Below are 26,586 nucleotides of genomic sequence, written 5' to 3'. Positions count from 1 at the left end.
CACTGGAAATGACGTCATCCATATTTGTCCTAAGATGTGTTGGTTGTGCTGACATCTGGACAGGAAACATGTCGTCAATGTGATATTCTTGCCTTGAGTCAGTTCCATTATTGTGCTTTCACACGCATTGGCGTTTCCTCATAGCACTTAATTCCCCACTGCATTTCTAAATGTAGCCGAGCAACACTGGAGTGACACTGATGCTCTGCCTGGGGCTACAACACAAAGTAGTGCACATTAAGTCAGATTTTGAGGGCGTTAAGGAATGATCGATTTTTTAAAAACATTCCATTAATGTTTGTCAAAGGAAAATAAATTAAATGAAGTCACTCAGACAAGTGTCAGTAGAACAATATGTCCCCCAAGGCATCATTGTTCAAGCTCATTCACCCACATCCCAGTGATCAATAAATTTGAGTAGAAGTCCACATATGTAGGGATGAATTCAAACTGGCACGCTTTCTTCAATAACAAAACTGTGCATAAAATATATTACTCTCTGCCATAAAACCCTAAAAGTATTGTCCCAGTCAAACAAACACCATCATGCTGAGTTATTATTTTTCAGACATTTTATGATCAGCATTGGACCTTGGAATAGTAATGCAACAGCTTCAGGAAACCCCATTGGAGAAGTCGAGATTTAACAGCAGCCAATCCTTGACTGCCACCTTGAATTAAACATGGCCTGGTGCTGACAGTTATCAGCACTGATAGAAAAACTCCACAGCTACCGTAATGGGATTACCCTGCTCCCGACAGTGCACCTACTAATTATTTAGACAGCAATATTAGGCTTCTACACCTGCATAATTGGGTTAGAATGAAAATATTTGTTGAAAGGTTGCTGCATTTCAAGGTTGTCTACCAGAAGGACATTTCCGAGTGTTTTCCCAACACACAGATACTGATGTTGATGCTTTGTAAATTCAAGTGTATTCATGTTTACAAAAATAAAAATGAAAAGTATATCCAATTCTAATTCCAGGATGTCATGACATTTTTTAAAGGTAAAATAATAACATATTTAATCTCTGTATATATGTAAATGCAGATTAACAGGATGGGCACGGCAGTATGTTGTCTGGCAATGTTTAATACTAATCTAAGTGACTAAAATGTGCTTCGACTGTGTACTGCTGCATACTTATTTTATGCAGTGGTAAACTGTATTTGAAGCAAGGGTCACCGGGTTATATTTCCTGGGAAATACATCGACATTTGCATATTTACAGCATGTACCATTACCACATCATTACAGCCTGTGACAAATTCTCCTTAAGGTGCAGTTTCAGTAAAATTGCTACGTTAAACGGAGCAGAAATCCCATTAAAGAGATACACAGCACAAATTCACAAGGGTGTAACAAACGATGGATTGACCTCTGTGGCCTCTGGATACCCGTGGTGTCTCCGCGCTTCAACTACATTCAACGTCGTAGCATGGAAGCTGGGTTAATGATGTCACTGTTTCTCCATGTCAGTGTCATTAATGACTGATTTTGCATGAGTGCACTTACAGGGAGGTGGCAGGGGGTGATCAGTCACATTTTACAGGAGAACAACATCAGGATGACCTTCACTTATATGACTCAATGTTTATGTAAATCAAGGCACCAGGAAATGAGCAATGTGGAAATGTCTTTATTTAGACCTTTTGTCTCACTCATAATGGCTGCTGTAAATCACAGGCTATGTGCTTGAGTGCATTGGTGGGCACAAACATGAAGATCGGGATGGTCTTTATGCGAAATAAGGGAATACACTTGTGTACTCCTCCCATTTTTTGCAACACTTTAAAAAGAGAAATGTCCTGTTGTGGAGTTGACTCGCACATAATCAGAGGACGCTGAAGTCTCACTAAGAAGCCTTCAAGATGGATTTCGGCCAATTCGTGTGTATTTTGGCACTTCTGTGTTTAGCTGAAAACATCGAAGCCATGCCGCGACTCTCGAGCGTCAAACTTCACCGCGAATCATTGTCATGGCTCGACAAATTGCAAGACATACAGGTAAGATATCTTATTCTTCTCAATACTCAAGTCTTATTTGAGACATTTTGACTAAATAATTAATTAAATCAACACAAAACACAATCCTGTACAAGATTATACACTGTGAGCATTAGAATGTCAGGACTTTAGCTTCTGCATTCATAAAATAATGTAGGTACACATTTTTTTGTTTATCTTGATCTGCTAAATCAAGATTGAGATCAACACATTTACTGCTGTCATGGTTACCTGTCTGATTTGTGAGAGATGCGCGCACAGATTACAGAGCCAGAGACATCTTTGCATTTCACCTTCTGCCTTTTATCTTGGAACATCAGATGGTTGCAAAGATTGAGTGTTTTCCATCCGCTTGGATGCCAAATTTCAGTCTACACAACTCATCCTTATGCATTGGATATCAGCCAACACCCACTTCCATTTCTGACGTCTGTAAATTCATATGTCAAAAACCAACATCTCCTTATTTCCTTTGCCAGGAGACAACAGATAAACAGAATCTGGCCTGGTTGCTGAATAAACTTGTGGAGAGTAAAAGCACAGTGATCCCACATGGACCAAACGAGGGGGAGAAACAGGAGCCGAATCGACAGGAGACTGAAAATGAAGCTCCATCTCGGGTTAGGAAAGCAGGCTGCCTCGTCTTCTTCTGGAAAACCTGGACTGCTTGTTAACTTCTCTCTGAGCTGAACTGTCAAATGGTGAAATGGATATTTCAGTCTTACTTAATAGGCCAGTTGCTATTTTCTCTTGAAGGGCCCATATGACTGAATATTTCTGCAGTATCTGCTTGTCTTAATCCAAAAACATGCTCATAGTGTTCAAATATAAGATAATTTATCAAATCAGTTAATAAAGTTTTTATCAGAAATTGTATCACCTTCCTAATTCATTTATTAAAATGTGCATGTTTTTACGTCGTGGCTCCATCCACAACCTTCAGTTTCTGAGCCTGAGGTCTTAAGGCATGAAATTCAACAATGTCCAGGACACCATCTTCAGAGATGTTTGACAATGCTGGGTTATCAGAACTGTGCAGGTTTCCTTGCTGTCACATTTATGCTGCGATCATCCCATTTCACCTCCTCCCACAGGGATCATAATTTGGTTGATATCCCGAGGAGCGCATAGGCAAATGGAGCGTCACTGTCATTTGTTCATGAAGCCATCCTCAGACCAGCAACATTATCCTGCTGGAAGCATACATTTGAAAAACAGTACTCTGCCCATAAAGGGACACAATCATTGTCCAAAACACACCCAAACTAAATATGCCTTTGCCAGGACCACACCTGATATGTGAGATCAGTTTGGCCACTCGTGTTTTTACACCACTCATAGTAAACACTTTGACTGTGTAATGTGCTTTTTGTCAATATGTTGTCAGTTTCCAAGGTGCTGGAACTGCCGCTGCTGAAACAACTCAAATCGATCTTATATCTTGTTGAACAGTGGTTGGTGCACTATAGCATCTGTCTTCCTACTTTACTCATATCTTTCAATCTGCAGGAGCCAAGTGTTTGCTGGAGAGGAACACATTGAGTATTTATTCATCAGTCACAACAGAATAGCTGTTAAAAAAGCATCCTTTGCTTTATTCATTGCTTTACTGTCACCTGTGGATACTGTTCTACATTTGAATGTGTAATCAATTGAAATCAATTATTCATTGTATGCAAATTTGAAGTGTATTTCTTTCTGTATGAACACTCTGTTTCGGTTTTCTATTCATTTTAATTCCAGTGGAGGAGGCTCTCCTGTTCTCGCTTGCACACACAGATAGTAGAGTTTAAATGTAATAAATGTCTACAGTGTGTTTGATGCTTCCCAATGAGCTGCCTGCTGGACCAGCAAAGCAATAAACGTATTGCATTACAGATGTTCATTAATCTTCACTGTCTTTATAGCTCCTTCCACTGTTATTGAGACTATTGTACTGAAGCACATGGGCTACAGTTTCTCCATTTAAGTGTGCTGTATAACTTTAGGCTACAGGGAGAGAAGCATCTCTCTCTCTCTCTCTCTCTCTCTCTCTCTTTTCCTTGACCTCGCACTATTGCACACTAACCATCACATTATGAATAAGCATGCATTCAGCTTTATTATGCGTATATGCCTGTAGCGCTACGAGGTCATTTAGGAGAGAATTACACTAATTACAGCACAAACAAATTGGTGGAACAGTAGGCATGAAAAGATGAGTGAGTAAGAAAAATCTGATTGCTCAAAAGTGTGTAAAAATCTAATATAAAAAGCAGGATTGAATCAGGACACGTGTCTCAAGATAAGGTACAGAGAACACTATGAATGTGGGAAGAGAGAAAGTATAAACGTGGTGATGTAACTGTATAGCTGCAGCGGGTTGGGGTGCAGTGAGTGGGTTAGGGCGTGCGTGGGTCGGAGGGGTCACTTGTGCACTGCATGTAATCTTTGTCTTGTCCAGTATGAGCATCACATGTAGTTGTCCTATTTACTGTACATGTTATATTCATCTACACATAGGGGAAGCCATGAGCGACAAGGACAAACCCACAACACACAACAAGCTCATTTCATTCAAACACATGTAATAACTCCCGTGTGTAAAAGCTCTTCCCCTCCTTCCCTTCTTCCTGATCTAAAATATTTCAAACCAATTATCCAATACTTTCACTAACTCTGAGTTCATTTTTATGCTGTAAAAGAAGAATATTAAAAGAAACACTCAGCCAGCTAGATCAAAGACTTAGACGGGCCTAAATTGAACAGAGACCAATTATTTTTAATGAGCAGGACTGATCTTACTTCTGAGCGCCACAAGCCGCCATCCAAACATAAATGAGGAAGATGAGGGGAGAAGACTTCTTTAAAGTGGAACTGGGAATTTTATCACTCTCTGCGTTTGTCTACAAAAGACAAATTAAGTACTGCAGAGATATGTGGATGGAAGTGGGAGGGGCTTAAAGTGATATTTTTGATAATAACACAAAATCAAATGACTCCTTGCTTCATTTCATTCATCAAATAGCTCCAAATTGATCAACTGCTTCCTTTGCTTATCACATCAGTACAGTGAACAGGTTGTCTGATGCAGGTGTTCAGTTACAATAATTGAAAAGCAAGTTCTGGCACTGCTATGGCACCAATTCCAGCTGCCAAATGGTTGAACCTGAGGTTGGTGCAAAGGGAAAATTGATTGGCCCAAGCTAAATTCAATGGCGATCTGTTTTTATTATCATGAGGTTTGTCTGAGTTTATGGCTCATAAAATTAAAAATTTGGGAAGTATTTCTAAATAGAGATCAGAGCACACCAGCTGTTCCAACAACATGTAATTGTCTGCATTATCCTTTGTGTTACTGTCAGGGTGGAGCCAATTCATGGGCTAAAATTATTCCTGGCTATGTGATCGAATCTGTCTTTGAAGCCAAGATTATTATTGATTTTAATATATGTGATTGCACAGTTTGCATCATTAACCTCAGAACAGAATTTCACTTTATGTTTAGGGGGAGAAGATACGAGAGGAGAGGAGAGGAGAGGAGAGGAGAGGAGAGGAGAGGAGAGGAGAGGAGGAGACGAGATTGGCCTTCAAGCTGTTTGCAGATCTTGACCTCCTTGTTTGCACTACCAACTCCCAAGGGTGTCTTAGTAGCTAACCTTCACTTCTTTCTGTCCATAATGAAAGTTAATTACAGGAGGATGCAGTGACCAGGACATCACATTGATTGTGATTAAGACCCCGGCTGTACTTTTTCTGTTCATCTCTATTTGAAATGTTATGTTACGTGTCAAACATCCCAAAGCTTTAAGTTATTTTTGTTCATCACTGTCTGGCTCAGAGTGACAATCGTGTTTAAAGTTTGTAGACTGAAATGCTGCCTCTGGAAGTTTAAGTAACAAAGTCCAGAGAGTAAAGATGACTAAATGATATGTTTTAGTCTACGGTTTAAAACGTAACAATGACTAGAGGTTTGCTTTTAAATATGAACACTTTCCTTCTTTCGCCTCTCTCTTTGGATTGCCTCAGCTCCTTTGTCTCACTTTGATTTGGTGTGTGTTTGTCCCTCACTGCTCACTGCTGCAACTGAGGGAAACACCAAAATAGACAAAAGAGAACAAGCCCCCCCCCTCCCTCTCTCCCTCTCTCCCTCATCCCCTCATCCAAACTCTGCTGTTATTGTGCTGCAGCCATCACATAGGAGCGAAGACAAGCCACGTCCTGAAAGTCAGGGGGGCCTTCATCCTCCTCCTCATCCTCCTCATTCTCCTCGCAGACACAGGGGAAAGTCTGTTTCCATGACAACGGGAGAATTAAGGGCCGAGGGAATGCCATCCCAAAATGACACATTGGATTTCGGCGGCTGGGGAGAAGATGAATGGCCCAAGGTGAATTGATGCAGCAAACTGATTCCATTTTTTAATCCCATCCGGATAAAAGCTGGATGGATTTAGTTTGTCTTCATTCTGCTGATTCCTTTGTTGTGAAAAAAGGTGTGACGTTTATGAAAAACTGTAATGGAGTGCATCTTACTTTCAGTACAACAAAACAGAAACTCAATCAGTGTGAGCAAAGCAGGTTTTTCTTATTTGATAATATAGTCTTTATTCTTAAACAATCACTAACTTCATTCTGATTTTTATTATCAATGCATATTTTGTATTTCATCTCACAATTCATAATGCATATATGAGCGTGTACCAATGCGGTGAAATCATCTGCAAACATAAAAGAAATGAACTTAATATCACACACAACCAAAGGCTTTACTCTCTCTTCCATACACGAAAAGGTATTTATCACATCACATCATCTTATTTATACCTCCTTATACTTCTATCATCCATTCCCCAAATCCTCTCGTTCTCCTTTCAACTATTAACATCAAGTACATCCAATTTCATGCATAGCTTTTTCGCCCACGTGTGTATCTCATTTGCACCAATATAAACCTCTATAAAAAGATACTTACATCATATATGCTGGTCTCGCTTGGTGACGTTCTGAGTCGGATCTAATATTGTTTATGTATCACTGTTCTAGGAGCTGTGGGAGTTGAATTAATCTACCATCACCTCTTGCAGATTACTTGTACCCGCCGCGATGGACGTGGGACCCAAGTGTGAATATGTGCTATTTACTGTACATACCACCAACCTGCCATATGATGTCTGGCCAGGAAATGCAGACAGACACATAAACTCAGGCCCCAATTACCGATCAAAACATTGCAGAAAAATGTGTGGACCCAAAATGCTCTCACCAAGAAATCAAACCCAGCATAAATCAACTCATGCGGTGTTCATGCATCTTCTCCGCTCCTCTAACCCTGTTGCCTTTCACAACCTTCCCAAACTAACCTGCCACCCATCCCGACCTCATTAAACATCACAAATGGCGGCCAGGCTTTGTGCAATGGATCCAGTCGGCCCCTCTCAGTGGACAATTATAGGACTTCCTGAGTAAGACAAACTAATTGGGGGGACCAGGAATGGGACGTGAAGCTTCCACCGGCTGATTCTCCTTGTTAACAGAGTCCTTGTCTGCAGGTTGATTTATGAAAGAGAAGCCGTCCTCCACAATGCAGCAAATGACTCATTTCATGGGTCACATAATGAGGAGACATGGCGACTGTATGCGTTACCATGGGAATAACAACAGTGACATGGTAAGAAATCCTTCCAAAATCTCTCGGGTCTGCTTCACTGGTTACGTAAAAAGACTCACTGATTATGACATATCAGTGTATAATCTAAGTACAGGTCAGTGATTGATTAAACAGTCAGTACTTTCACAATAAGTGCAACAGAAAGAAAAGTAAAAGCTCTTGAAAACGAGTCAACACACACCGCCGCTGCCAGGCCTTTTAGCGCTTTAACCCTCTCATCATGCTCATGAAAACAGCAGACGCATTTTCTATCAAGGATTACTTCATATAGTTGAAAAGCGTGAATATTGTTATATAGATATACTTTTGACTGGTGTTTCACTTTGTTATATGTTAACTAACAGCGGAGACAGGGTGTGTGTGTGTGTGTGTGTCTGTGTGTGTCTGTGTGTGTGTGAGGTGACCTTTGTTTGGCCATGGTTCATAATGCTTATGCTGGTCTTTATTTTCTTCTCAGCCTTTGGAGAGAACACTATTTGTTGCCGTTTTCGACAAAGTTTTGGGGATATCGAATATCGAATAATCCTTGCAAAGCTTAATAATATATTGAAGCTATATCCAAACAGGCTTCTGCCATCCTCCCTTTCACCCCACATACACAGCTTCCTTCATCAGTCCTCTCTATTGTTGTTTCCATGATTTGAAGACACACTCGCACTGGACTGCTGTCTGTAATATTGCTTGTATCGGTCACTTTCCCGACGCGGCAGAGAGAAACAGGATCTTCCCCGTGGCCGCGTTATCAGCCATGCTTTCTTGCATCACCTGAGAAAATTACAACCCCGCCCCTTTAGCACTCTTCTTTCCCTTTAAATCCAACGCAAAGAACTGTCAAATACATTCAGTCTTACCCTCACAAAAGAGCAGATAGAGTGACAGTGCATTCGAGGTCAAACAGTGAAGAGGAAAATGTTGATGATTGTTAAAATGTCCCCAAAACGTAACAAAGCGTGGTACCAGCTGGGATGGTGAGGTCAACAGATTAGTATGCCTGGTAATATTGTTATTATGACTGACAACAATAACACAGTATAGCATATGAGAGTACCATTGCATTTTAGAAAAAAAAAGAAATCGACATATGAAAACTAAACGTGACTTAAAGCTCCTTTTTCACAGCATAACTTGGAAACGATACATAATTGTATTTGTGTGTGAGGATAGACCACCATTTGTTTGTATGTCACAGCTTTTTCTCTTTTTTGCATAAAATGTTGGTCTGGTCAGGTCCTGATTGAAAATGTTACTATACATCATAGTCTGCGTTCACATTAATTTGTCTAAAAGATTTTCACAGGCAAAGAGTTCAGTTTTTGATTTTGTCGTCTTAGGTGTAGAGTAATAGCTCCTCTTCGTCGTGACAACTCCCTCTATATTTTTTTGCACCCCCTCCCAGGGTGTGGTGGCGTGGATTTGCGGGAGGGGGGGCGAGGAGGGGGGGGGGGGGGGGGGGGGGGGGGGGGATGTGTGGATTTTCCTAAGGCCCCTCCCACTGAGTTAGGATGAGGCCATCCCCCCCCCCCACCCCCCCCCTTGCTGGAAGCCCCTCTCCTGCTGCTATGTGAAGCTCCGATTGACAGCTTTCCCTCCGTTTATGGCGGGAGTCCCTGAGCTCTTCCTGGAGCGTTGCCTCTCTTCTATGTCATGCATGGACGGCTCCCTGTACATACACACTATGGCGGGAGAGGAGAGGAGAGGAGAGGAGAGGAGAGGAGAGGAGAGGAGACAATGGAGGGCAGATAGAAGACATGGATGTGCAGACAGAGACAAGGTCAGTTGTGAGGCTGGAACAATTACGCCAGGCTGGGAGGTATCAGATGGGGGATTAGTACCATGTCAGCATTTTTTTCTTATCAGATTGCTTAACAAATTTTCATGATCACAGGCAGCTCTCATTGGAAACATTTAAGAGAGTCGAACAAATAACCCTGTGTCTGATACAGCTACCAAATCTATCACAGCTGTCAATGTCATTCCACTACGATAATTCCAGTTAAATAAGTTTTGCCTCAAGTTTTAACTCAAATCCTAGGATGGACTATCAACAGGTGCAATTTAGGGAAGATCTACAAATTCACATGCAACGGATCTTAATTGATCAGAAGACTCATTTTAATCCCTCAGATACACATATTTATAACATATTTGAATCAGTTTTCGTCATACAGTGTGATTTCAGGGTAAACACAGTAGCAGATATGTGTGGTGATGACAGTCTGACCCTGGAGGAGGTTTCTGCTTTCTGAGTGTCCTTCCAGGCAACAAATGTTCCATTATTTTTGGACTGGAATGACACTCACCTTGCGGAGACTTGAAACATGTTTCTGACGAGTAATCCATCACGGGCAAGATCTAGTTCATTTTTTTTGTGTCAAAGTTACGCTACCAGCGCACGGTAATGCTGCTGCTGCGATGTCTTTTATTGTTCTTAAAAACATTCTTTATGCGTTCTTATTGTTTCTGTCTTCAGGGTTTTGTTCTAAAACAAAGCAGCGTGTCAGTGCTGTGTTTTATGGCAGCAGGCGCTCAGATCTCTGTGTGTCCTTGAATGCACCAATGAGAAGTTTTGGAAAGCGCTCACGAGTTATAACTGCATAAATCTTCAACCATGATAAACCTTGATAAAAAATAATCATGGTGATGGATTACCTAACACAAGCACCTTTCAACTAAACAAATGTCATTTTCATGTCATCTTGCTGTGAATTAAAAGTGAAAGGTGGGAAATGTAAAACTGTGTTGCATGCTTTGACAACTAATCTGCCCTCGTGCAAAGCTACTTGACGGGATAAACATGCATGATGGTGTTGAAATCAATTTCCTTCACAAACCTTCAATAGGCCTGGGCACAAAGTGTGAGGAGGGTTTACTCTTCTTGACCCGGTTGCCCTTCATGATTTGTCCGTCTTTGTTGAGACCGAGGAACCAGGCCCGGCCTGACTCCTGCTGCCGGAACACAGTGGACGAGTAGACTACATAGTAGCTTTCAAACACCGACTCCTTGAACTTGCACTCCGGCGTGAAAATTTCCTGCAAAAAAACAGAACACGTCTGTGAGTCATGCAGAAGCTCTCAGACACACAGAGGAGAAAGAAAAACAATAGAAAAAAACTGATTGAGACTGATAGTGGAAATCGTTTTGGTAGAGAATGCCCAGGGTGCTGCCAAATTATTACCATGACAAAAACAAGAGAGCAGTTAATCCCTCTGAACCTCACAAACATCCAAGGCAACAGTAATTTGGGTGATTTGTTACAATTTAATGAGGACAATGACGGCAGTGACCTTTGAATAAACAGCAAAATGACAGCGTCTTTAGTTCTCAGGCCAAATTCACACACTTAATGAAGAAGGTGAAGTGATTAATGTGAGGGAACAAAACCTTGCCACCCCTCTACCTCATCCCTGCTCGCTCTCCCATTTGAACGCCCTAACAATGTAATGGGCTGAGTTTAAAAAATGGAATGTTCCCTTTGGGGGGTGGGGAAGTCGTATGTGTGTCTTTGTGTGTGTGTGAATTAGATGCAGGCTGTGTGGGTACAGCTGGTGGATGTTGTGGCCCTGTGTAGGTGGGCCTCTTATACAGTATTGTGTTTGGGGTTAGACATTCACTAAGATCTCCTGCAGAGTTCTGTGACCTTTTGGCTGACAGCCCAACTCTGCCTCCCGCTGGAGGTGACTGTTTACCTGTTTGTGTATGTGTGAAGGAGGGAGAGAGGGAGGCAGGGAGGGAGGGAGGGAGAGCGAGAGAGAGCGAGAGAGAGCGAGAGAGGGAGAGAGAGAGAGAGAGATCAGTGTTGAAACAGAAACAGTGCAAAAAGGCTGAGATTAAAAGATAGCAAAGCTGTCATATTGACTCTACAGCACTTGTGTTCAATGTCAGATATACAGAATGGGATGTAACCCATATTGAATCAGTCAACCCATACTAAATGCATTGATTGTCTCTTCACATATACTTTTTAAATGTGCTCATAACTGCTGCCTGTGCTGACATTAAGTAACTGAGATGGAACAAAACAAAACAAAATACTAGCATGGATGCAAATGAGACAGAAATTATTATTCAAGTCGTCTTTGAAGGTCCACCGGATTGAATCCTATTTCATGGCAGATTAAGAAAGATTAGAGCGCTTGTTGCAAATTGGGCGTGAGAGATGGAATCGCAAAGGAAGTTCTATTCTGTTGTATTAACTGCTACAATCCGACATCAGGTTTAATTCCAGAGTATCCGATTCCATGTTCCCTCTCCCGTGTTTACATATTCGCAGAGCCTATTCGTTATCTGAACTGGTTCACCTTCTGACAGTGTGCACGGCGCTGCCTGGCAAGGTGAGGCCGCATGACCGACACGGTGGAAAGCTTTGATGAGCCCCGCGGTGATCTGGCGGCCGATTTTATCTGTACCCTCCGACACACTGTCAAAGAGCAGACATGCCTCTCCCTGCTGGTGCACTGGAGGTCACGCCGTACCTGTCAGCCATGGGCACGTGCGTGTGTGTGAATGTATGTGTACGGATGTGCGGCTACAGGAAGCTATAGAGCATATACACACACACACACACACACACACACACACACACACACAGATTTGTACATTCTACTATCCTACCCTCAACAATCATCCACTTTATGCGCCACCCTGGCACGCTGTTCCTTCCCCCTCTAAATCCACAAGGACACAACACTCGGTTACGTCTACAAGAAGGGAAGAAAAGCTTGGAGCAGTTTGGACAGCACTCTGGCTCCGGCTTGGGACTGATGGGGGTGGAATGTAAGTGACTTTGAAATGTTTGACAGAGTACCTTGTTTGCGGATGACTGAGTGAGGAGACGGGGTCGGATTTGCTTGTGATTAATGAGATCTCCTTAATGGACACGCATGACACGCTAATGTCTCCCATTGCAGGTTTCTCACTTCCTGCGGCCTGGATTTATAATGAACCAAATAAGGGTACAGACGTGGCAGATTTAAGGGGCCAAGAGGCTGAGTTTAGTGAGAGTAAACAGATTACATCATTACGGTCATTTATATTCTGTGGTGATCTGAAGGAGAACGGCAGAGGACTTGTTGGCGTAAATGGACATGCGGGACCGCTCACATGCAGCCAAATTGAGGTCTCGGTATGGGGCTGATAAATAAAGCACAGCACCCCACGTGAGACCTGGTGGACAAGTAAAAGCGTAGGACAGGTGAGGGACAGAATAGAAATGAGATATTACCCGGGATTTACAATTACTGCTACCTGGTTTTCCAGGCTCCGTAACTCAAAGGTGACACATTATTTTGTCCACAAACACTAAATTTACCATAACCAAAACAACACAGTCATTCAGTCAGACACAGTAAGGACAGTCTGTTTGCGCATGAGTGTGTTTGCGTGTGAGTAAGTGTGTGATGGGGGGTTGGGTGCGCAGGTGTCACTTGACTTTGGACAAAGATGTAGAGGATATGGGGAGGACCTCCGTCTAAATAAGTGCTGGGCTGAGCTGCTGTGGAAGTCCCGGGGAGTTCATTATTATTCCGGGAGAGATTCAGGTTGGGGGCTTGTCTAGACATTATTTAAAGTACAAAACGCTTTTTCTCATTCGCTTGTCTTCCTCTCCCTGTCCCTGTCTGTCCTCAGTGTCGATGTCTCAGTATGATGTAAGTCGATCCCTTTGGAAGGGCTGAAGGACGGACAGCACATAGATATTTAGGGTTACCGGCTCAAATCAAACCACAAACGGGTGCTAGAGCTTTTGACAGTAGCAGTACAAAGCAATGTTACGCAAACCTTCAATTTCTCTTTCCAACCATTCTCTGTCATTCTGTAATTATTCCCTACACCCCCCCCCTACACCCCCCCCCCCCCCCCCCCCACCCCCCCTCCATTTTTCTTTTCTCTCTGGTGGCAATCCATTATCTGTCATTAACACCGTCAACACATATATGCAACAATAACGCCTACACACAAGAACTGTCTCCGTATTTTATCTTATCTAGAGAGAGAGAGAGAGAGAGAGAGAGAGAGAGAGAGAGAGAGAGAAATAGAGGGAGGAAGAGAGACAGAGAGAGGGCGAGCGAGAGAGAGAGAGAGAGAGAGAGAGAGAGAGAGAGAGAGAAATAGAGGGAGGAAAAGAGACAGAGAGAGGGCGAGAGAGAGAGAGAGAGAGAGAGAGAGAGAGAGAGAGAGAGAGAAATAGAGGGAGGAAGAGAGACAGAGAGAGGGCGAGAGAGAGAGAGAGAGAGAGAGAGAGAGAGACAAATAGAGGGAGGAAGAGAGACAGAGAGAGGGCGAGAGGGTGAAAGAGAGAGAGGGAGCAAGAGAGAGAGAAAGAGAGAGAGCATGAAATGGCCATTATCATTTGTCACACCAAAACTGAAGCTCCCACCAGTATGTAAGGAAGCACACACAAGTACATACACGAACACGTGCACGTACACACACACTCTGTTACTTTTTCCGGTCCAGTACCATGGGCTCCCTACGGCCTGTAACACACTCTCCCTCTCTTTCTTTGATCCAGCCACTAATTTGTGTGTGTCGCAGTAAGACCTTCAGTGAAGGCCCGTCGGGAGGAGCGGAGGCTGGTATGTGTGTGTGTGAGTGTGTGTATGTTTGTAACATCTGCTCATGAGGATGGGCAAAGCACCCACAAGTGTGTTTAGTCAAAATAAATTAATAGGGGGGGGGAGAGAGAGAGAGAGAGAGAGAGAGAGAGAGAGAGAGAGAGAGAGAGAGAGAGAGAGAGAGAGAGAGAGAGAGAGAGAGAGAGAATAAACAGGAGTTGTTGCTGTGCAGTAAACTAGGTCATTTTGCTGAGTGTTATAAATAATGGAGGGGAAAGTCTTCATTGTAGATACTCACACACCCACACACACACGCCATCACTAAACACTCCACAGGAGCATTATCGCCCTTCTCACCGATGGCCACAAATTCAAATCAGCAACAGCCCAGGCAAGAGGCATTAACACTCCGAGCACGAAAAGCAGCAGCGGCCTCATCACCACGCCAACATACTGTGTGTATGCAGATTCTCATCAGTATGAATTTGTGCTCATCCTGTACTCCTACAATGGTTCATTTTCACCATTCATCCAACAATTCAGCTTAGTGCGTGTCCGTGCTGGAAGTTAAGGAGGACCAAACAGTCAATAAAACAAGCTGAGGGAAACTTCGCAGAGGAGTCGAGCAGGGGAGAGGAGCGCACAGAGGGAAGTGAGGAATGATTACGACCCAGACAACTCGTAAAAAAGTCGGCGGAAGTAAATTGAAAGTGGACAGTGAGGGTCACCACCAAACTGCGAATGGCGATCAGAGGCGTTTTCCCATTACAGCGCTTGTAAATTCCTCTCATGAGTTATCATACATGACAGCCAGTAATAATCACAGGAAAACAGCAAGCAAATGAACTTTTTACTCCCTTTTCAATTTATAAGGCAAACTATGGCGTCTTTTTTTTGGGAGACGGACATGATGTTCTAGATGAGGAGTTGGCAAACAGCGGTGTGCGGGCAAAATTTGGCCTGTGAATGAAACTACTTGGCCCCTTGACAAAATCTTCTGTATAAGGATAAAAATAGAGAGAGAGAGAGAGAGGGAGAGAGAGAGAGAGAGAGAGAGAGAGAGAGAGAGAGAGGTAGAGAGAGAGAGGTAGGTAGGTAGGTAGGTAGGTAGGTAAGTAGGTAGGTAGGTAGATAGATAGATAGATAGATAGATAGATAGATAGATAGATAGATAGATAGATAGATAGATAGATAGATAGATAGATAGATAGATAGATAGATAGATAGATGCTGTGTGGCTCCTCGAGGCTTGTAAGCTGCACCTGCCACCCACATTCTGCTTACTATCGCATGCTAATTTCCCCTGCTTCACATCTGAGGAGCCAGGCTTCTCCATATGTCCGGGGGAGTGCGTACATTTCACAGCACTAATTAAACTCCTCTGACAGACCCCCCCCCCCCCCTTGCCTGGGCGATAAAGGGCAAAGGTTTGCCCGCACGTCCATTAAAACAGTTGTTTGTCAATTTTGTTGCCGTTTGACACTGAGGCACAGATAATTAATAATAAGGATATCCTCTGATGATGGAGATGATTTCGCCAAGGGCTCGTGTGTGTGTGGTGAACAACATCTAACTGAGTCAACTTAATAAATTAAAATATTGCTGTTTGGACACTATTAAACTTATATTACTGGCAGATAAGTGGGTGGAGGAATGTTATGGATCCAATATGCCTCATAGTAGGGCTGTGAATTGTGCATTTGTTTATGAGTGTTTGGTTATGAATGAGTCTGTCCCTCTGGATGAATCATACCAGCCCACACATCGATTGCACATCCTCCCCTGAACTCGTCTGGGCGCTCATGAGGGTTTTACTCAAGTGCGACTGCCGATCTTAGAGAGAAGAGCTGAAATGACGGCCGAGTGAATGCACGACAGTTCGCACTCAATCACTCAAGTGCACCTTTACCAAACGCTTTCTGTATGTACCCCATTCATCTGCTCTAATGCGTCTCAAAACTGTCTCCTGTCCGGCTGCACCGGCACTTTACTCCGGCACTTCTGTTTGGTGGGACTTTGTGCTTCGACTCCAATTCATTTCAGAGAGAAATGCAGTAAATTTCACTCTGCAGCATTTATTAAATTGACCCTGACGTTGAAGTTCAGCAGTTAGCAGCACAACTCTGGATGAAAAAAAGGGGAGGATGAGGTAATGCTGCTCTTACGAGGAAAAATTTTCTTCCTCTTCTCTTTTTAAAGACACGTCAAGATCTGCATATAGACTACAACGCTGACACAGACGACACAAACCGCCGCGACAACACAGACACAGAGCACTCGCTGTCACATCACCATCTATAGTCAGTGGTGGATCACAGGAGCATATCTCAAGCATAGAACAGGTCTGTGAGTTCCCTGAGATACATTTAAATTTCCAAGCCTTAACACCAGTTCTCACGGCAACCAAGCCTGCAGCGGCGCTTTAAACATTTAGAAGCTGCTGCTAAGCTAATGCCTTACAGTGAACATCTAAAGGGAATTTAAAGCACTGATCCTCAAAATTCACCTCAGCGACTATTCACTTTTGATCCACTTATTCACTTTTTGACTATTCACTTTTGATCACAATACATATGACTTTTATGGAGTTTCCCTTGTGGTATTACTACTTTCACACAGATGTCAGTGATTTCAGATCAGCAGTTTCCTTGGCTGTGTTCTTCCGAGAAATCTGGAGCCGTTTAGGAGAGACAAAGTTTGATGAGGAGTTTGTGAACTGAACTTCAGCTTTTGTCCGTTATTCACCATGGCTGAATGATCATCAGACTGCTGGAGGAGCATCAGCGAGTCTCTCAGCAGAGATTTGAGGGAAGCGCGGCCCTCACATCCTTTCCCTCTTGTTGTACTTTAAGTGGATTAGGAATCATGAGACAGGAGGTTACATAACCAGCCATCTAGGGAGATCATCGTGTCTCCATGCCACCCTCACTCCCCTGCAGCCCCCACTTCTTCCTCCATCAAAAGCACACGTTAGAAAACACTTTTCCCATCTTTGCTCTCTAGCAACACATTTCCACCAACGTGCGCCAGAAACATCTCTATGCTCCTCGCAACAGCCACGGCTTGCTGTTTACTCAAACCGACATCCGTGACGGCGTACAACCCACACGTTGCCTTCGCTCCTCATATCTCACACTGTAATAACGTGTCAACATTCATGCATAACACACAATGCCCCCTGCTGAGCCTTGCAACAAGGACTTAATTCATGGTGGTGAGGTAACTGCACTTTTTTCATCTCCTCCTTTTTTCTTTAATACAGAGCATCTGGCTCTGACAGAAATAGGACACAATTAATTCCTTCATTTGCATCAGCACCTTTTTCACTTTTATTGTTTTGTTAAGATGTCTACTTTTACCGCTAAGACTGATGTTGTTCACACGTGAGGATCATCATCCTCATTAGATGTCAAAGTAATTCTGCGCTTTGAATCTTTACATCTGCTGACGCTGCTGTAACCAAACGAGATGAACTGGAAGTCAAACTAAGTGTTAAACATGTTTGCTAAAACAACAAAGGGAAAGAACGAATTTTGTGCTGCAACACAAAAGCACATCTGAGGAGCTCCTGAATAGAGCAGAGATGAAAGGGTTTTGGGGATGGTTGAGGCTTTGTTGGAGTAGGAACGTTAAAAGAGAAAATAAATAGAACAAAGGGTGACGCGGTTAAACAAATAAATAAAATGCACATGCAGGGTAGATCAAACGCACGCAATGCCCAAATACTGTGTGACTGGTGCTGTGTCTTACTGAGCCGTAGAGCGAGCCCTCGCCGTTCATGGCAATGTAGAAGCCACTCTTCACTCCCTGGATGGCCACCACTCTCAGACCCACAGGAATAAGATTAAACACGGCTGCAGGGGAGGAGGGAGGGACGCAGGGAGGGACAGACAGACAAATACAAAGAGACAGAGATAAAGGAGAGACATCAGAGAGGAGGGACACAATGGGACAATTGAGTTTTCGCTTAACCGCCGTAGATGGATGGGACAGCTTTGATCTCTGTTCTTTCTTTGGCAGTCGGCGCTAAAGTGGATGGGTGCAGGACGTTGGACGGTGAGGACACAGTGTAACCCTCGAGTATTTTAAGCTGCGATGGATGCAAGGACGGAGACGGGGACTGGACACAGGTCTGTGTTTAGCCACGGAAGTCAAAGTTACAAAGCAGCAATGGAACAAACTACAGGGGGAGTATGGAAATCATAATCATCTATTCAGGTCCTCAGCGGACCAGTTCACCGGTTGTGTTTTGTTTTCGCACTTCGTCCAAGAAGCTTCATCAGAACTGGACTCAGTTGCTTTAGACTTTCTGAAATGTTGGTATAAATGACTGTTATCTCTGTAGATGAATGCTGTGACTTTCATGGGGGCAGCAGCGGAGGCATTCTGCACACACCCGCCGGCTTCCTGTATCGCTTGGGAAGATTGTACTTCAAGTGACGATGGGGACTATCCGATAAAACTGGCAGGGACGAGAGGAGACGTGCCAACATGGGATCTGTCCTCCAAGCAGATTCAATTTCAGTCAATAAATATCGACGTGCTGCTTCCGCCTGCCAATGATTTAAAACCGTGCTGCAGCCTAGCGGTGCAGGTGATACACACGTCCGGTGCTGTATACCCTTGAGGCCCGGATAGATTGATTGTAAAGGTACAATTTAAGGCTATTAGCACCTTAAATGTACTTTTCTCTGCCTTCTAAGTCTCTAGTGTCAGTATTTGTGTCTCCAACAGCTCGTCTGTCCTGTAGAAACACCCGGACCGTCCCCGTCCAAAGGATTTTCACGAATCGAATACATTTTCTAGATTTTGGTTGCAGCAGTAGAAGAATTTGCTGCTATTTATTAATAATGTCTGCTTTGCCAGAGGTAATGTAATTCCTACCAGTAGGCGTACTAAAACTGAAACAAAACACTGCGCAAGAGGGCAACATTGCACACTTATAATTATTATTTACGGATCTGTGACAAGATGACAGTACAAAATTTGTTATAATGGTGACCAGCTGTCATTGCTCTCGTCTGCCTGTTAAAGATAGCACACTGTCGACAGGAGCGATCACTCAGCTTCATTCTAAAATTTCTATTTGCAGCTCTGGAAATTGATGGATTTTACAGCTCTGCTGACTGCTGTTGAGAGCACCGGATGATGATTCTGAGGGTGATTCCTCTTCCTTAATAACCTCCGTTCTCTCTCTCGTTGAAAAGAAGGCTAGCAGACACGCGGAGTTAAGGGATTTCTGTGGCTCCTCTTCAAAGGGCCAGATAAATGGGTAAACGACAGAGAAAAAGCTATATCTTTCAAACATTTAGGCCTCTAGTGAAAGCGGCTTTAAGGATATCCAGCAAGTTGGCTAAGGGAGCTGCATTTAATGTTTGGAAGGCTGGTGCAGCAGGAAATGCACCTGCAGCAAGATGGAGAGAATCACTGCAAATAAAATGTCTCCAAATCCAGAGAGATTTATAAATCCAGAGCTGGGAGCATTGGTGCATATCTGAGCTCGGTGTGTCAGTGTGTGTTTGACAGCATCCTTTTCCCTGCATCTTTCATCCGTCAAGCGGGAGCATCAGATACAGATACGGATGGAAGATGAGTGATACTTCCTTGTCTTTGCAGAGCTTCAGCATGTGACGACAATTACTGCAGGTAATCAAGTGACGGCTAATGAATACCTGCAGACTTAAATTTGAACATGAACATTAATTATTTAGACGGTGTCAAACAGACATTGCAGTGATCCCGCCAGTCACTCATGCTTACATCTCTAGCTGGATTCCGCTTTATGTATTCTATTCCTCCTCCCCTGTCACCTCACACTAGCTGTCAGCGCATTTTATGTGCGAGCATAAATGGAAAATAAAAGAAGAAAAATGAAACAATAGTTGGGTTTTGGTGGGGGAGACGATCGCGCCTCGTATGCAGGCGGCGTCGCACTTCTCATTCCCATCGGTTCCACCTGAACCCACCGCCTGGAAATGAATTATTCCCTCTGTCGCTGCCGTGAATGCTGCAGGTCAGAGAGTCACGAGGTTCAAGGGTGAGGGGGGGCAATCTATTATTCTAATAATCCAGTCGGGCAATCAATAGCTCAGCACAAGATTTGAATGCTTGATTTTCCTCTCCGCCTCATTTCATCACTCATACCTTACTTTCTCCTTATAATACTCACTGTCTCCATCTGTCACTCCAAATACTTCACCTTCTTCTCTCTCTATATGCATTTCACCCTCTTCTCTCTCCCTGCCTTCCATCTGACTGACTCTGAGCTGGAGGCATCTCAAACAGAGAATTATTCATTGGGTACAATTGGAGAGGTGGTATTTTTAGTTTCCTCTGGCTGAATTATTCACTGCATTCCTTCATCCCTAGGCAAGCTAGGATAGCTTAACAAGAGGATTACCCAGAAGTGGGGAAACCCAAAACATACAACAAAAACCATATCAGCCAAAACCCTTAGAACAGAATGAATCCTCCAAAAAAACAGCACACAGAGTTCAAGCTACAGGCAGGATTCTTTAGTGGATGCTGGTTTCTTGGGCTTTTAAGCATTAATCCTGCACTGCTTTAGTCAGGTGCAATAAGTCGTTGGCAATGAAGGTTTACCTCCTCATAAAGGAAGAACGGGTGATTTGTCTCTCCGAACAGTGACTGCTACAGTTCAACAGTTTTGGCTCTTCTTACCTTACAGATGGACAGATTTTTTAAGAGAAGAAAAGGTCAAGGATGGTTAACTGTCCAGGCTGGACTTCGACTGTACTGCAAACACTCTTATGTTTAAATATTGAAGACTTTATGATGGTGGCTCCACTGGTTTTTGTCTGTCATCCTTGCTGAGGGATGGGTGGGGGTGTGACAGCTTTAAGGGAACATCCCCTTGAGGCTATTTATCCACTAGTGGTCCACGAGGGAAAGCCGAAGGTGATGAAGGGGCTCAAGAAGGAAGCAGTGTGAGTCCATCTGGGAGTCATACTGTAGGGCCACAGCTGTTTAAGGCAATGCAGGGGGGACAGCTGTGATAATCACACAGGCGTCAAGGCTGAATCAATCAAAAACGATGTAACACCCACAACCCTGCTGTGCACGCTGCAGAGAAGGCTGAGATGGGATATCACTCTTTGTTTGGGTTCAGCAAGGAACATTCAGCGTACCTGAACCTTTAAGGGCATGAATTATATAGATTGAAACACTAAAACAAAGTAAGTGTGGTGATATGTTACGTAACACAGTGGCTCAGTGGCGTAAAAGGCTTTCTAAATGTTTGATGCTGGACGCTGTGGCTTCCATAACACTGCACTCACTGCCGTCGTTGTTCTCCTCCTTGATGCCGTCGATGGTTCCATCAGGAAGTATCTGCAGGTAGTACCCTTGCTGGCTGAACAGTCTTGTCACGATGCCTTTCAGCTGCGGCTCTGAAATGAACACACACACACACACACACACGCACACACAAACACACACGCACACGCACGCATGGCCACAAACCGTCGTCCAAACCCATAGCCCCATCCCCACCAAGAGTATATGTCAGTACATCATTTTTGTAATCAGGACAAAAACACACCCATGTGATCCTAAAAATGAGCTGCTAAGTGTCACAGCTGTTCGCATCAAATCATTTGCACTGTTAAAACGTGTTGCACAGTGATGATCTACTACAACAACACACACTTATATGGAGTCTAGACCCACGCCACTGTTTTAACTGACCTCATTGACAAAACAACAAATAAAAACATTACATTTAAGTTCAAAGTCTTTCAGTGATAAGAAAAGAATTAAAAGGAAATCTAATGTTTTGAATCTCTGTGTTAGTGCTGTGAGCCTCCTTCATCAGGTCAGGCTTTCAATTTAAAGAATGGACAACATGGAGAGAGACCAAGGAACTGTGAGACAGAATATTATTGGGAGACACATTCAATTAGAAACCTTTCAAAATTGAAACCATTAATTAAGTCATCATCTTGAATACAAATGAAGCACTTATTAAAGGTAAAAATCTGTTTTGCCACGAATAACAATCACAGTAAACGTTACTTACTGTGCTGTAACATCTCTGTCCTACTTTACAGCTCAAATAAGAAGACAGCATATTAAACAGATATATTCAAACGTTAGACAGCATAACCTCTAAACAGGTCAATAGACGTGACACAGGCAGAGTTTGATGAGGGTTCAGCGTGACAGGAAATCAATAAGAATGTTAAGAATGTTACCCTCTCTTCTCTCTCAGTAGAGAAAAAATGATCATCATCATTCAAAGCTTCCCGTACACATTTTGAAGCACTTTTGATTTTTACGAGCTGGAAACCAACTTTTTTTCCATTACGATTTTTAAAGTGAAGTGCAGGAATCTCACCTAAAGTTTACATACTTTTATTGTAATAACCCTCAAGCGACCCTTGAGCATGTGTGACATCTGGCAGCGGGCCAGCGAGGTGCTCAAACACATCGGATTAGCTCGGGGCAACAGGAAGCCTTTTGGCCCCCGGCAATGGAAAGCATGAAAAAGTAGTTTATCCAAGGGGAAATGTAACTGGGATCTCAGTGTTCTGTCATAAGTCCTGCATTATTTGTTTTGTTGTTTTTCTATTCTTCCTCAAGGCAGAAGGCACTCAGAATTAAAGCTAAGATAAGATAACATAAGATACTCGATTAATCCTTGTTTTTCATGCAATTCACAGCAAATCATGTGCAATTGAAATTTACCTTGCACCCCCTCATATCACACACACACACACAAACACATGTATAACAGAGGGGGTGCAGGGCAGCCATTATACGGCGCCCATGGAGCAGTTAGGGGTTCGGTGCCTTGCTCACGTGCACCTCGGCAGAGGGACCATTAGTGTGAAGCAGAGATTAGTTGGGGCTTTTCACAAGCTAGAGATAAGACACTTTAGCCGTCTGCCAAAACTTGAGCAATACTGAGAGATTTGTGAAACTCATTTAGATTGCAGATGAAAGAAAAGATGGAAAGCATTTAGGAAATGGAACAAATGTAGCCATGTGTTTCTACAGGCTCACGAAGCATAATGAAACATTGCAGTTGTGCACTAAATGTGTTGTTTCTACACGAGCTGAGACTTCCAGACAAGCTCCAATAAATAAGTCAGATGTATAGCAAATTATTCCTTATTCTCTGTCTGGCAAAGAAAACAAATGACTCCTTTTCTTACGACTCAATTGTTATTACATTTGCTTTTTATGTGTCCACACATCAACATTCCTCCGCCGGAAGCGGACTTAATGTTCTGATAAACGACGTGTTTGACAAGAATAAGGGAGCAGGAGCAAGCGTGCCCCTCCACCAAGGTCGTAATAAGAGTTGGAGGTCGGGCTGCACACAGTTAATCACATGAAAACTCCCAAATCAGTGACCCAAATGAATATCTTGTACCTGCTGGTGATTAAAGAGAAAAGTTGTGATTCAGTCAGAATCTCTCCAAAAGAACCATCTGATTGAAGCCTTTTGATTAAGAGCTTGTCAGTGGCACTAGAATAATTATATCATACGGCAGATGCGTGTGCGTGTGCGTCTGTGTGTGTGTGTGTGTGTGTGTGTGTGTGTGTGTGTGTGTGTGTGTGTGTGTACAGCAAACTATCCTGAACACTCAACTGTGCATCAACCTAAACCTAACCATCAATCACCAATCAATCCCCCAACTCACCTACCCCGCGGGATGGGGCCATCAATTCCTGCAACAGGGCCCTCCATCATCCATCACAGGGTGTGTGTGTGTGTGTGTGTGTGTGTGTGTGTGTGTTTGAGCACATGGGAGTGAACACATCAGTAAATCACATGTGATAACTACACTTCTATAAATGAAGGCCTCAACATGGGCTGAGCAATGGCTAAACAGTTCCAGTCATTTGTCACATGTGAGTGCGAGTGTGTGCGTGTGTGTGTGCACGCAAGCAAACCTCAACACCACAACTTACAACCTGTTTGCACATGAGATAATACCTTTCACCGACACCTGGTGCAAGCCATTAAAACGTCAAAAACGTCAACAAATTCACTCCATACTGATAGAAAAGGACAAGAACATTTATATACACTGACAAATGACGTCATGACCGTGAAATGGCGAATGATCGACCTGTGCTGACGAGGAAGATACACATTAAACTGATAACGGCGTGTGCCTCGACTACACTTACACGGTAGTGCTGGACACATTTACACACGCAGGGCAAAGAGCAAGAATAACAAAACGGATTCCGACATGGACTAACAGAGAGAATGAGGCAGAAAGAAAACGAGAGGAGCAAAATCAGACGGCTACGAAAACACAACAACCGAAGAAAGCCACACACAAGAAAGGGTGAAAGAAAAGAAAGAAGAGGGTCAGATCAGCTGTCAGACAGGTGTTGGAAGCCCCCCGGTCAACCCCCCGCCCCCCGTCCAATCACCACCCTCCCCACCCTCCCTGGCCAAGAAGGGAGTCGACATGGCGCGAGATGGGGTGGAGGACGAGAGGAAACACAGCACACACGGATGATAGGCTGAGCTACTGACCTAGCCTGCAGCCCTTATGGGACACCTGTGGAGGTTTCGTGGGTGCATCTTTACGAAGGGGGGATAGAAGGAAAAACAACAAGCTTTTAACAGGCAGAATTCAAAATTCTCCAGTGTGTGTCGGCTGGGTTATGTGCAAATATATGGCAGTATCAGTTCAATTCAGTGATCCATTAGAGGACATCTGTCTCACTGGCTCTTTGTCTGGCCGCCTGCTGTTCTTATACCTACCTGTCCGTGTGTGGATCGCGCTAGCCAACAATGATGCACGGTCTGACTGTTTGTTGCCTGTGATTCTGTCTGTCTCACAGTGGGACTGTTTGCCTGCACAATGACTGCGATGATCCTGTCTACAGGGTTGTCATCCGGCCAGCTTGCTTGCTGTCTGACTGGCTGGCTGGCAAGACGCCTGTCTGTCTCTCTGTGCCTCTGTGCCTGCCTCATCCTTCATCACCCTATCTGTCAGTCTGTCCGCATGGGGCTCTGCTGAGTTGTCCTGTCCGTCTCTCGTCACATGGACAGAACTATCTGGACACGGGGAGGGGTGACGGTTTTCCCTCAATCTGTGCGCCAGGACGGAGGAGGAAGAAAGCAGGGAAAGCTACGGTGGAGTAGTAGGCTCAGAGCCTGCGTCTATCAATACAGCCAGAGAAGCTGTTAATCACTGGAGCTACCTCCCTTCACTGCAGTAAAGCTCCCCTCTGCAATAAAAACATTTACCATTAAAACATTTAATCTGAAAAGAGCCTTGGTGCACTGCGGTGCAATTTATCTCCCCTATATTACACCGATCTGCATTAATATTGGCTTAGGCATTTTGAAGCAGCCTTTTCCAAGTTGTGTGTGTATGTGTGGGGGGGGGGGGGGCGGGGGTGCAAGATTATTAATGAATAGAATAAACACAATCTGCTCGGATTTGGCTTATATATGGATGGATACAGTGTTAAATCCAAAATGATGGTTGTTCACACCAATAACAATAAATTACGCCACAACATACAAGATACAATTCCCACATTCAGGCTGCTGCCGCTGGGTACATGCATGGGGGGTGGGAGGGTGGGGGTAGGGGGTGGGGGGGGGAGAGAGATGGGGGAAGAGGGGTAAGGGGGGCGGAAAGGAAGGGGGGCTAATGGAACAGGTGGATACATTTCGCACCGCCGAGGGGGGGGGGGGGGAATCTACCTACTCCGGCTCAGATTGGAGCGGTTGACTGCAGTATAATGCCTGTGCACCGGGGAGGAGGGGCGGGGTGCAGTGGGGGGACTGGAGATGGTTGGTGGGGAGGGGAGGGGAGGGGAGGGGGGGGGGGGGTCTGCTCGGTCTTATACGCACACACACCACATTTTGATTACAATTTTTTTTTTTTTTTTTATCAAAATTTCTACCATGACTGACCTGGACGCCGGCGCACGGGTCTTTTCTTGCCGCTGCAGAAGCGGACTTTGCTGAAGACCCCCAAGAAATGCCTCTCGCAGAGGGAGCGGGGGTCTTTGCTCGGGCTCGGGCGACGCTTGGAAGTGGAGACCCGGTCACTGTTCGATTCCCTCGCCTGGCGTTTCTGGCGGATCAAGGAGCTGGCGATCGCGGCCATCTCCCCCACCCACCCGAACCGAGTCTTATATTATAATAATAACAATAATAATAAACAAGAGGAGTATAGTTCGGTATAGGAAAAGTGGGGGGGAAGATGGATCTTGCTTTGCAGTTTCTTGGTGCAACAAAAGGGGCAAGAAAAAAAGAAGAATCGAGTTGGTTCTGGTGTTTCGGTCCCCGAGTGTTTCAACCGAATGTCATCCTGATCATCCCCCGGGCATCACTGCGCTTCGGGCAGCAGCATCCTCCTCTCCAGGGGCCG

At 44.1% G+C, this 26,586-nt stretch overlaps 1 protein-coding gene across 1 annotated transcript; it reads right to left on the bottom strand.

Moving 5' to 3' along the window:
- Window positions 1-9,132: 9,132 nt before the first annotated feature.
- On the bottom strand, window positions 9,133-26,322 carry fgf12a (fibroblast growth factor 12a). The gene is made up of 5 exons (XM_076144621.1): window positions 26,127-26,322; window positions 21,508-21,618; window positions 17,960-18,063; window positions 10,489-10,687; window positions 9,133-9,330 (listed from the first exon to the last, which is right to left on the bottom strand). Exons 1-5 carry the CDS (start codon window positions 26,320-26,322, stop codon window positions 9,215-9,217), a joined length of 726 nt encoding a protein of 241 aa, XP_076000736.1. The 3' UTR covers window positions 9,133-9,214.
- Between the last annotated feature and the right edge of the window lie 264 nt (window positions 26,323-26,586).

The sequence above is a fragment of the Genypterus blacodes genome, unplaced genomic scaffold, assembly GCF_046128005.1.
Source record: "Genypterus blacodes isolate CSIRO-AG114 ecotype Tasmania unplaced genomic scaffold, CSIRO-AGI_Gbla_v1 ptg000029l_1, whole genome shotgun sequence".
NCBI classification, from domain to species: domain Eukaryota; kingdom Metazoa; phylum Chordata; class Actinopteri; order Ophidiiformes; family Ophidiidae; genus Genypterus; species Genypterus blacodes.
The sequence above is the reverse complement of the archived record's forward strand: the minus strand, read 5'-3'. Positions and strand labels throughout refer to the sequence as shown.

Coding starts and splice junctions, on each gene's coding strand:
- fgf12a (XM_076144621.1), bottom strand. CDS start 26,322: ATGGCCGCGATCGCCAGCTCCTTGATCCGCCAGAAACGCCAGGCGAGG. Junction 18,064..21,507: donor GGAGGAGAACAACGACGGCA/GTGAGTGCAGTG, acceptor CCTCCCCTGCAG/CCGTGTTTAATCTTATTCCT. Junction 10,688..17,959: donor AGGGCTCGCTCTACGGCTCA/GTAAGACACAGC, acceptor GTTTTTTTGCAG/GAAATTTTCACGCCGGAGTG.